The sequence below is a fragment of the Phocoena sinus genome, chromosome 20 (genome assembly GCF_008692025.1).
Source record: "Phocoena sinus isolate mPhoSin1 chromosome 20, mPhoSin1.pri, whole genome shotgun sequence".
Classification (NCBI taxonomy): domain Eukaryota; kingdom Metazoa; phylum Chordata; class Mammalia; order Artiodactyla; family Phocoenidae; genus Phocoena; species Phocoena sinus.
In genome coordinates this window covers 14785408-14797692 of record NC_045782.1, presented here as the reverse complement: position 1 = coordinate 14797692, position 12285 = coordinate 14785408, and the positions used below count along the sequence as shown (strand labels likewise).

Here is a 12285-nt window from a genome sequence, read left to right as displayed (position 1 = left end):
ATCATGTCAATATAATACTGGTTCCTGGTTTGCCTACATGACTCAATTAACCTTCAGTTGCTTTCTCAGCCAAAATCTGGGGTGGTAACCACTTTCTTCCAAAGGTTTACTGGTGGGGTGAATTAAGATGGTCTGATGGTATGTTAGTGACTTTCCAAAAACTAGCATAAAATACCACATATAAGAATAAAGTATATTAAATTTCCATTCCTGTGATACTTGTCTTCAGAGGATCCTTAAATATTTTACTAGCTTTCAAGTGCAGTTATTCTCAAATCACATAATCTTCAGAGTTGGAAAGAGCCCTTTTACCACCTCCTATGCAAAAGGCCCTCCAGCCTTTGCTTGAACCTTTCAGCAATGGGCACTCACTATTTTGCAAGGCAGTCCACCTCACTGTTACAAAATTCCTCCTTAGAATGATTGGAAATCTGCCTCCCTGAATTTCTTTCTATCCAAGGATCCTAGCTAGTTCTGCTCTCTGGAAACAGCACGAAGTAAGGTAACCTCTGAAGTATAATCACTTCTAGAATTAGGATACAGCTGCCAATTTGGTCACACAAAGTGCAAAAGCTGGCTCAGGAAAAAAGAAACCACCACTCTACACAACAAAATTTTGAAATTCAGGAAACTACGTTGAAATTACAAACCAGCACACTTTCAAGACGTCAACACTCACACACACCTCAGTTAACATATACATATGAAGAGTAACCCGAATTTTTACAGTGGAAGGTAGTACAGCGTTTACTGAATACGTTTTTGCAAGTTGAAACCACTACATCCACCAACACAGTTTTTTAAATTACTGTTCTGAAGGAAGTTCAAAATGGTTTTTCCAATTTCTCATATATTCATTCCACTTATTCCCTCTAAAACATCTAGTTTTTTTTTTTTTAAGATCCCATTTCCCCCCACTGGTACAATATTTTATTTAAAAAATATATATATATTTTCAGGAAAAAAAAAAGGCTAAAAGAATGGAGCGTAAAGGAGTGGGGGTGGGGCGAAGGTAAAGAAGGGCCCAGCAGGAAAAGGCTGGTTACTGGGTATTTTCCTTCTGGAAGCACGCTTCACTGGCACAGGCATCTGAAGTAACGAGCCATACAAACACGACCCAAGAACAAGAACGATCATGAGCAATGAGTGTAAGGCATAAATGTCTGTGAGATGTAAATGAATTGGCACTGGTCATCAAGCAGCGCCAGATGCTTCGGGACCTCGCAGAGGTAAGAGATCCAAAGAGCAGAGACCACGGCCACCCTTTGGAGGAGGGGAGGAGGGGAGAAACCGAGGAGTAACTACCGTTCAGCCGTCCAATGAAGCCCAACGGACAGGGCACAAAAAGACAGCGAGTGACCAGGGTGAAGAAAGACACCCGGAGAGCCCGAAGGGCGTGCAGTGTGCGAATACGGGTCCCTGAAATGGGCGCGGGTAAGGGGATGTGGGTGTGTGTATGGGGCAACGCAGGAGTCCCAGGGTCCTCTCCCCGCAGCGGAGCAACAGAGGGTAAAGGAAGGGGGAGGGTGAAAAGCAAGAATGACTCATTCCCGAAAGGAAGTGCTCAAGCCAGAGGAAGGCATGCCACAGGGGGGTTCGGGGCGAGGACTGTGAGGCGCTAGGTGCTCAGAGTGATGGGGGCACAAATCGACGTTCTGTAGTTCCTGCAGCTCGTCTTTAAGATGGGGGTGTGTGGGGGGTTCACGGCAGCAGAGTGCCCAGGCCTGGGAAGCGGCGCGGCGCGTGCGCAGTGGCGCTCGGCGGGACCCGCTGAGGCAAAGCGGAGCCGCAGTGACAGAAGCGAGCAGAGCGGCTGCCGGGAAAGACTCACCGAGGCGCAGGGGCTGGAGGTAGTGCTGGGGGTAGGCGACCGCTGGACCGTGACCAAAGCCATCTAGGCGCTGCTGGGTTGTTCCGGGCAGGGCATTCTTGTCCTGAGTGTGGGGGGCGGGAGGGTGACGGAGCCGGGATGAGGCAAGGGGTGTGGGGTGGGGATGAGGGGGGCGGGGAGGAGGAGGAGGAGGAGGAGACCGCGCGAACGGCAGCAGGCTCCGCACCCACCACCGGACTCTCGCAGACTGACGCGCTGAACTGGCGGCTGGCGGGCGGGCGATTCGGCAGCTGCGGGGCACAATGAGCGCTCCCAGTGCGCAGGCGCCACCTGTCAGCAACCGCCTCTCCCCTCGGCGCGCGCCGCCGCCTGTCCGTAACCCTTGAGTTGCCGGAAGCCGGCCGGGTGCGTGCGCCAAGAGCCGCCGCCCCCTCCCGGGTTTCCTCCTTGCCTCTGGAATCACGCAGTTTGGCTGCGTCGGGGGCTGTGGAGTGGGTTGGGGGGCGGGGTCTCGGAGCTGAGGGTCGCTGGAGCCCCCACTCCTGAGGGACGACCATTTTCTGAGGTGGGGCGCGCAGCTTAACCCACCTTCGTGAGAAGAAACTGAGGTAAAAATCCGGAGGCAAACATGTTTCCGGATGGGAAAGGGCGCCGCGGGGTTTCAAACGCTTTCTCTGAGCGTGGGTGTGGCTTACTGGGCTAGAGACCCTCCCTTTGACCCGGCTCTCGGGGAGGCTTTTTCTGAGCTTTCCCACCCTTCCGTCTCCGACTCTATGTTTTAGGATGAGACTTTTTGAAAGTAAGAAAGATTTGTAATTTTATACCCCGGGAGTCTTTATGGTACCCTCGTGCTTCCTCTATTATCCTGGCCCCTGTCTTAGGACTCATTTATTATTCGTGAGGTGCAGAGAGGCCGAGCGAGCCTGGGAGGCCGAGAAAGCTGGGCTTACGGAGTTGGAAGGGTCCAACCTGCTATTTACCTCCCACTTGCTTCCTGCTGGCAAGAAGTTCTCTTGACTAAACAGGATTTGCTCCTAGGGGTTTCCTCTCCTTCGTCTTTAGATTTCATTATTTCATAGACACATGCGGAATGCCGATTAAATATTTTAAAGAAATCGCTTTCTAAAAGATAAATCAGCTGAACATAAGCCAAGAATGTAATGAAAAATCAAGATTGAAGGTGGTGGTGGGGGAATCGCACTATGCAAATGCCATTGATTGATTACACAGGGCAAGAGAGTTGACAAGGCTGTTTCTCAATTTGAGTGGATGTGCTGGTAAATACTACCATACATATCAAAGTTGTAAAACACACACATTCGGGAGTTTGCAGTTATTAACCCACCGCCTTATCGCTCAGACTCTCTTGGATCTTATTGCTTCTTTTAAACTGACAGAGCTGTTGTGAGCTCTTTCTGGCCGCTTTATGGTTAAGTGCCACTAGAGCCCTCTGTGCTGAGCCTTTGTTGTCTCCTTGGGGCCCTGTGGTTGAAATAATTAGCAGGGAGGTTCCATCAAGAATCAGACACTGAGGGTCCCTGTACTGTACAGTCCTATGTAGAATGTACTGCAGAGAAGCTAGCTGGTAGGCTTTTGCCCCCTGGTGGTGGTCAAGAGTGCCTGCGAGACAAAATTAAACAAAGATGTATGGTTCACAGATTAAACAATCTGACTTGTGTTTTTCCCAGAGCTACTTAGTAAACAGGAAAAGAGAAGACAAAGTTCAGAAGTAAGAACTTTGAACCAAAGCTTAGGAGACCAAACAAGAGGCTATATGCGTAGGCAAGAATTATACATAGCTGAAAGCTGAATGAAGGCAAATAAATGAAACGTGATTTATAAACCAAAGTATCATTCTAGAGAAAAGTATTATTCAAATCAATAGGTCTTAGTAATGTACTTATATGTTAATTTTCTTACTGACTCAGGGACAGCAACACTGATTATCTACTTTTATGTAGCAACATAATCTTAAATTCTTTTGGAAGATGATAATCTTACAGTGTGAGATAATCCTACAGTGGGAAAGAGCACTACCCTAGGAATCAGAGACCTGGCTTCTAGTTCCAGCTCTGTAAAACGTTGAGCAAATGGCTTAAACTTTTTGAGCTTTAGTTTCTTCATTTCTGCAACGGAGCTCTAACTCACAGGATTCCTGTGATCAAATGAGAAAAAAAAATGTAAAGTGCAATATAAACTGTAAAGCCCCATATGTAATTAAGATAACTTTATTATTCTCATAAGTTTGTTCCAAGTTCAGTGAGCTTTTTTTTTTTTTTGCGTTATGCGGGCCTCTCACTGTTGTGGCCTCTCCCGTTGCGGAGCACAGGCTCCGGACGCGCAGGCTCAGTGGCCATGGCTCACGGGCCCAGCCGCTCCGCGGCATGTGGGATCTTCCCGGATCGGGATACGAACCCGTGTCCCCTGCATCGGCAGGCGGACTCCCAACCACTGCGCCACCAGGGAAGCCCTCAGTGAGCTTTTGCTGAGTGTATCCTATGTTTAGAAAATAGCATCAAGCAGAAAGGTAATAAAAAAAAGAATGAAAAATACATGATTCCATGCCTTTTCTTAACAGTAGGAGAAGTAGATTAGTGGTCAAGACATGTCTCATTTGTATGTAGGTATAGAACATCATTATTCATCACATCTGAGGTGATAAAATCCTGGTCAAAATTGGGATTGTAAGGTACCCAAATTTACATAAGGCTTGTAACAGAAAGTTAATTTATTTACAGGAGAAATACCTCTTCCTGGCATATGCCTTTTAAGGAAACTAAGATTTGGAAATTGTTGGTGCATGTTCATTGATTTATTCACCATTAATTGAGAAAATACCAAGGGTGTATTATACACTAGTCACTGTTTTAAAAACAAAAGTCTATCTACCCCTCATAGCTTGTTAGCAGGAAAAAGCTCATCAAATAATTACAGTAAGGTTTAGTGGTACTGTTGCTTCAGTTGCCTCTGCTAGGCCCCAGAAGTACACACACACACACACACACACACATATATATGAGAAGTCTAGATATGTACAAAGTGCTTTAGAAACACAGAAAAGGTCTGGGCAAATAAATGTATGCTTTATGATATTGGATTTCAGGCTTTGCCTACAGATCCCAGTATAGCCACGTTGTGAACTGATCTGGATCACATGTGAGCATTTGCAGCCTATGCTCTCTGCACCATTTATACCCATTCTTTCCTGGGCTCCACCCTGCTTCCTACTTGGCCTTCTGGTGATCTGAGGGAAGAGGTGTCATAATATGCTAGCTGAATTCGAGAAGAGAGAGGCCAAGAGCAGGATTCCCAAAAGAGGGAGCCAAAGAGAAAAGTTCTCCTAGCTCTATTTAGAGCACCTTTCTTCTTCCCACCTGTGATAATGGAGGCCTCCTTGTGCCATTGGAGTTCATTTAACCCTTAACTTGTATTATCACTTCTTCAAGGTGAAATTATAAGGGAGCTTTTGAAATTTCTGAGATCAGCTGGTTCTTAAGCTTTGAGAACCTGATGAAAACTGTTAGCCATCTCTCCAGAAAGATACATTTACATATTTCACACACACACTGAAATCCATTAAGGGGTCCCAGGTTAAGAATCCTGGTTTAAAGGTTAAAGCAGTGCTTCTCAACCTTTTTTCATATCATGACATCCATAGAAATGATATTGTTCAGCACACTGGGATAAATTAGAGGGGATTTGGAGGCAACAATATGGGGCTTGGTGAAAAAAGTTATTTTCTTTTTATAATTATAATGAGAAAAATAACAAACATATTTAAGGGTGATATTAAATATTGAATTTGTATAAGCTTCCAAATAAAGTCTCTCAAAAATTTAATGAAAAACCCGAGATTGCCTCTATAAACATGACATTTTCTATGTAGGGTTTTATGACCGAAATGACTGCATGTAATTTCTGAACAAGACAGTTTAACAGTGATCAATTAGTAGTCATTATTGATGAGAATTTAGTTCATACAAGTAGGTGATAAATTTAAAATAATTTTCACAACTATTCAGAATTTGCAAGTATAAATTATGTGTGACTCCAGTAGCTCTTACTTTTTTCCCACTAGAAAATGTAATGTGGTAATATCTTATGATAGCATGACTGGATTTAGAATCCACTCAAACTTTTTCATATTAAGTATATTTTACAAAATAATGACAAAACTCCCATTTGCAGGGTAGGACTGTGTTATGAGAGCAATAATTCTGCAGCTAACTTGGATGTAACTAAAAGGGCACATCAGCCATAAACAAAGGGAAGAATTCAATATATATGAAGAGAGATTAAGAGCTGAGTCCATGAGGAGTATCTGGCAGACTTCCCTGCCTTTCCTGGCCACACCTTAGGCTCTGAGTCCTGCTCCTTGAGTGCCTGGAGCATGCACTCCTCCAGCAGCTCCAAGGTTCAGTGTTTATGATGAGCAGCAATACACACCGCAACTGGCCTCTGAAAGTGATGTCTTAGAGATAGAACATTCCTTTGCTTTCTTCTTTATTAGAGGATACTTGCTTTAATAAAGCAAGTCCTCCATTGTGTTTGCCTCCTGTGGAACCATGGGGCACACTGGGACGGATCATCAGACTCTGATTCTTTGGGTTACTCTTTGAGAATCCTTAAGTCAAACTGCTTCTGGCCAGGGGTGAATTATGTAGAGGCACCAACCACCATACTCCTTTCAGGCCACTCCTAGGGCTGAATAGATAACTATCTTGCAGTACGTCTGTAACTCATTGATCACAGGCTAAATGAAGTATGTCATTTAAAAGACTGTATAGCTAAGCTTGTTAAAATGTGGGGGGGAAATCATTCTTGACTGTATAGCTAAGCTTGTTAAAATGTGGGGGGAGGAAATCTTTATAATCCAACCCCTTACATTTGAAATGACTAGTTACAAATTATAAAACAAGTAGAAATATATAGAGATAGAATATAAAATAGCTAAGAGTGAGTGGAGTATGATTGAGTCATGTATTGCCTCTACCTGGTTGTAATTCTTCTTAAATTTTAATAATCTTATACTAACTTTATTGATAGTGTCCAGATAGGAGATAAAATTCACACCAGTTATTTGAACAGATAATTTAACAAGAATTGTTAACTAGGTATGAAGTTAAGTAAGTGACTGAAAAACTGAAAAGAGAAATCTAAGGTGTGACAGAGGTAGCAACTGTTATTACCTTTAGGGCTGAAAAACAAACAAAGGAATTAAAGGGAAAAAAATTACAAACTTGGAGGAGTGAGCCCACAGAGCTGAAACTCAGGTCTCTGAGAAGAAGACACTGCCTGGCTGCCGTTTGTGTCTCTGAGCTTAGATGGGGTGCTCCATGGGACCCAGCAGTCTGGGACCCAGACCTCTGCAGCAGGAACACTGGCTGGCTGATGTCAATGAAAACTACAAAACTTTAGAAAAACTGCAAACTGGATTCAGCTGCTGCTACCAGGTTAAAGAAGCATAGCTGGAGTGAAGCACACTGGAACCAAAACACCACAGGAAGCAGTCATGAGGTAGACAGGAAGGAACAAGTCTCTTGTCCTTCCTCAGCCTTGTGGTCTCCATCTGATGCCCCCAATTAGCAGAGCTTAACAGAGCCAGCTGGCAAGGCAAAGAAATGTGGTTTTCATACTCCAGCTCCAGCATGAAAGAAAAGTACAAAAGGGTGAATTTGGAGCTGAGAAAATATTTTAATAACTGGCACTTGGCTGATGTAGAAATTGATACCAGAAGTGGAATTTATCTTCCGTCCGCTGTTTTTGCATATATTTCATGAAGACAGTTAAAGACCTCACTTCTTTTACTCCCCGGATCCAATCAGCATAATGTCATCAATGTACTGGACCAACTTAATGCTGATTGGAAGGTGAAGATGCTCAGTATCTCTGTGGACTATATTATGGCAGAGAGCAGGAAAATTGATGTAGCCATGGGGCAAGACTGTGAAGTTATATTGTTGGCCCTGCCAAGTAAAAGCAAATTGCTTCTGGTGTTTCTTGCCAATTTGTATGGAGAAATAAGCACTTGCTGGATCACTAGCTGCATACCAAGTGGCACTGGCTGTGTTGATTTGCTCCAGTAAAGTTACTACATATGGAAGAGCAGCTGCAATTAGAGGCATCACCTGATTAAATTTATAATCACCCACACTCATTCTCCAAGATCCATCTGCCTTCTTCACAGGCCTAACAGGTAAATTAAATTGGCATGAGATAGATTTCATCACTCCTGCTTCCTTTAACCTTTATTGGTGTCACTAATCTCTGTAATCCCCCATTCTGCCATCCCAAGGAAGCAATAATTTTTGTTTACTCTTCTGGTGTATGGGGGAGGTGGGAGGGGGTTCCCAAGGGCTTCAACTTGGCTCTTCATTGTCCTTATTCCAGGATCAAAGAACCAATATGGAAATTCTGCCAGTTACCAGGTATCTATTCTAATTATACATCCAGGAATCACCGCAGAGTGGTTCTATGGACCTACTCTGCCCACTGTGATACAAACTTGAGTTAAGGGGACTTCCCTGGTGGCGCAGTGGTTAAGAATCTGCCTGCCAATGCAGGGGACATGGGTTCGATCCCTGGTCCAGGAAGATCCCACATGCTGGGGAGCATCTAAGCCTGTGCACCACAACTACTGAAGCCTGCACACCTGGAGTCCATGCTCCGCAACAAGAAGCCTGCGCGCCACAAGGAAGAGTAGCCCCCGCTCACAACTAGAGAAAGCCCATGCGCAGCAACGAAGACCCAACGCAGCCAAAAATAAATAAATTTAAAAAAGCAAAACACAAACCAGTTAAGACTCCATCTCTCACCTGTCCAATACAGGCCCCACTTAAACTGGTGGAATGCATTTGGGTCCCCAGAAATTAACACTAATTAATGCCAATGTTTAGAAGTCCCTGAAATACCTGAATATTAATCTTTTTCCTCATTACACAGTCATTTTAGGAAATGGCCTAAGGTCTTTGTGGAGAAGACTTGGAGGAAGATTTTCAGTATATGCTATGGTAGTGCTGCAGAATCCTTCCTTAAGGGGATCCAGCCTGCCCTTTCAATTAAGAGGCTCAGCTCTGGAAACTGGGTGAGAGAAGTCAGAACTCTTCACTATGGTGACTAAAGTCATATTTTTGGCTACCATATATAGATTATTAAATATTATGTGTAGATGATCAATACTTTATTAGGCTTCCCATCTGTTTTAATCCTGGGACCACCATAATCATTTAGCTGAATGTCAAAAATAATCTGATTACCATTGTATCTCTACTTCTCTTTATGGTAAATGTGCCTGCCTTGTCTTTGGTGGATAAACACTGACATCTGGCTTCTGCTGCCTGAAATGGGTCATCCCATCATGCCTTGCCTACAGAAGAAAGGCAACATAGAGCTTTTCAAGGAGATAAGTACTCCCACTCACTAATGTATTTTTCAGTGCTTTAGTAAAGGGACACCCCCCAAGTTCTCTTGGAGAATATACTTGTGGGGAGTGGATATGCAAGTCAAAATGTGATAAATCTACTCCAACATTCCCGTATCCCTAAGACTTTGGATTCCTCTTACATTATCCAAGGAAGTTCCAGTATCTCCACTTAATTAAACATAGGCCACTATGGAGTCCAAGTTTCAGTGAACTTACCAAGTAAATAGTGAGTGTCACTTCCAGCTGTAGGTGCTAATACATTAAATCCTTAATTTCTGATACGGGTACCCATATCAATAAATTCCAGCCAACCCAGTATTATATTTTGTGCTCCTTCCTTTAACTCCCTTATAATATACTCATGTATGTTCCCTGGGCTTCTGCCACTAAACTAGAAAATAATGAAAATATTTTGCCATAAAACCTATTTCCACTTGGTTAGACTTTGTATTTGCCCTGCTGGAGCGTTTTAATATCTGATTTTAGCTTTTTTCGCAATGGGTTTGCCACCAGGACACAGGTGTCATGAAAACCACCACTAAATTTAAGCCACAATGGGAAAGGAGAAGCCTCACATCAACATCACTGTGGACATGTAGATCTGGGCAAGTCTACCACTACTGGCCATCTGATCTATAAATATGGTGGGATTGACAAAAGAACCATTGAAAAGTTCAAGAAGGAGGCTGCTGAGATGGGAAAGGGCTCCTTCAAGTATGCCTGGATCTTGGACAAACTGAAAGCTCAATGTGAGTATGCTACCACCATTGATATCTCCCTGTGGAAATTCGAGACCACCAAGTACTATGTGACTATAATTTATGCCCCAGGACACAGAGAGTTTATTAAAGACATGATTACAGGTGCATCTCAGGCTGATTGTGCTGTTCTGATTGATGCTGCTGGCACTGGTGAATTTGAAGCCAGTATCTCCAAGAATGGGCAGACCCGTGAATATGCTCTTCTGGCTTATACTCTGGGTGTGAAAGAACTAATTGCTGGCATTAACAAAATGGATTCCACTAAGCCACTCCATAGCCAGAAGAGCTGAGAGGAAATTGTTAAGGAAGTCAGCATCTACATTCAGAAAATTGGCTACCACCCCAACACAGTAGCATTGGTGCCAGTTTCTGGGTGGAATGGTGGCACCATGCTGGAGCCAAGTGCTAACCTGCTTTGGTTCAAGGGATAGAAAGTCACCCATAAAAATGACAATGCCAGTGGAACCGTGCTGCTTGAAGCTCTGGATTGCATCCTGCCACCAGCATGTCCAACTGACAAGCCCCTCCAGTATGTCTACAAAATTGGTGGTATTGGTATTGTCCCTGTGGGTCGAGTGGAGACTGGTGTTCTCAAACTGGGCATGGTGGTCACCTTTGCTCCAGTCAACGTTAAAACTGAAGTGAAATCTATTGAAATGCACCATGAAGCTTTGAGTGAAGCCCTTCCTGGGGTCAGTATGGGCTTCAGTGTCAAGAACGTGTCTGTCAAAGATGTTCGTCGTGGCAGTGTGGCTGATGACAGCAAAACTGACCCACTGATGGAATCAGTGGGCTTCACAGGTCAGGTGATTATCTTGAACCAACCAGGCCAAATCAGTGCTGAATATGCACCTGTGCTGGATTGTCACACAGCTCACATTGCTTGCAAGTTTTCTGAGCTGAAGAAGATTGATCATCGTTCCGGGAAAAAGCTGGAAGGTGGGCCCAAATTCTTAAAATCCAGTGATGCTGCCATCATTGATATAGTTCCTGGCAAGCCCGTGTGTGTTGAGAGCCTCTCTGACTATCCTCCTCTGGGTCATTTTGCTATTCGCGACATGAGACAGACGATTGCTGTGGGTGTCATCAAAGTAGTGGACAAAAAAAAAAAGTGGGCAAGAAGGCAGCTGCAGCTGGCAAGGTTATCAAGTCTGCCCAGAAAGCTCAGAAGGCTACATGAATGTTATCTCCAATACCTGCCACCCCAGTCTTAATCAGTGGTGGAAGAACGGTCTTAGGACTGTTCACTTCAGTTGGCCATTTAATAGTAAAAGACTGCATCACAAAACCTTCAGAAGGAAAGGAGAATATTTCGTCAACCATTTGTTTTATGTGTGGCAGTTTTTCCTTTATTTTATTTTATTTTTCATTTTTAAATTTTTATTGGAGTATAGTTCATTTACAATGTGTTAGTTTCAGGTGTACAGCACAGTGAATCAGTTATACATATACTTATATCCACTCTTTTTTTTTTAGATTCTTTTCCCATGTAGGCCATTACAGAATATTGAGTAGAGTTCTCTGTGCTATACAGCAGGTTCTTTTTCGTTATCAGTTTTATATATAGTAGTGTGTATATGTCAATCCCAATCTCCCAATTTATCCCTCCCCACCCCCATTCCCTGGTAACCATAAGTTTGTTTTCTACATCTGTGACTCTACTTCTGTTTTGTAAACAAGTTCATTTGTACCCTTTTTTTTAGTTTCCACATATAAGTGATATCATATGATATTTGTCTTTCTGTGTCTGACTTCACTCAGTATGACAATCTCTACGTCCATCCATGTTGCTGCAAATGGCATTACTTTGTTCTTTTTTATAGCTGAGTAGTATTCCATTGTATATATGTACCACATCTTCTTTATCCATTCCTCTGTTGATGGACATTTAGTTGCTTCCTCATCCTGGCTATCATAAATAGTGCTGCAATGAACATTGGGGTGCATGTATCTTTTTGAATTATTATTTTCTCCAGGTATATGCCCAGGAGTGGGATTGCTGGGTTATGTGGTATGTGTGGCAGCTTTAAGTTAGCTTTTAAAATCAGTACTTTTTTTGTGTGGTACACGGGCCTCTCCCATCTCGGAGCACAGGCTCCAGACGCACAGGCTCAGCGGCCATGGCTCATGGGCCCAGCCGCTCTGCGGCATGTGGGATCTTCCCGGACCGGGGCACAAACCCGTGTCCCCTTCATCGGCAGGCGGACTCTCAACCACTGCGCCACCAGGGAAGCCCTAAAATCAGTACTTTTTTATGGAAACAACTTGAT

The 12285-nt window shown here is 43.8% G+C and overlaps 2 protein-coding genes and 1 pseudogene across 6 annotated transcripts in view; 2 read left to right on the top strand and 1 right to left on the bottom strand.

Annotated features, from left to right (window-relative positions):
* Positions 1–1954, bottom strand: part of SSH2 (slingshot protein phosphatase 2) — a 243296-nt gene extending 241342 nt beyond the window's left edge. Inside the window, exon 1 of one of the 3 annotated variants that reach the window (XM_032615198.1) lies at positions 1832–1954. In XM_032615198.1, the coding sequence (XP_032471089.1) occupies positions 1832–1894 (63 nt within the window). In that variant the 5' untranslated portion in view covers positions 1895–1954. The remainder of the gene's footprint in view (positions 1–1831) is intronic. The other 2 variants (XM_032615196.1, XM_032615195.1) reach the window with 2 other exon arrangements.
* EFCAB5 (EF-hand calcium binding domain 5) overlaps positions 1679–12285 on the top strand; it is a 112662-nt gene continuing 102055 nt past the window's right edge. For all 3 annotated transcript variants that reach the window (XM_032615201.1, XM_032615199.1, XM_032615200.1), the window contains exon 1: positions 1679–1850. The gene's annotated coding sequence lies outside the window, so the exon portion shown is untranslated. The remainder of the gene's footprint in view (positions 1851–12285) is intronic.
* On the top strand, positions 9809–11195 carry LOC116745509 (annotated as a pseudogene).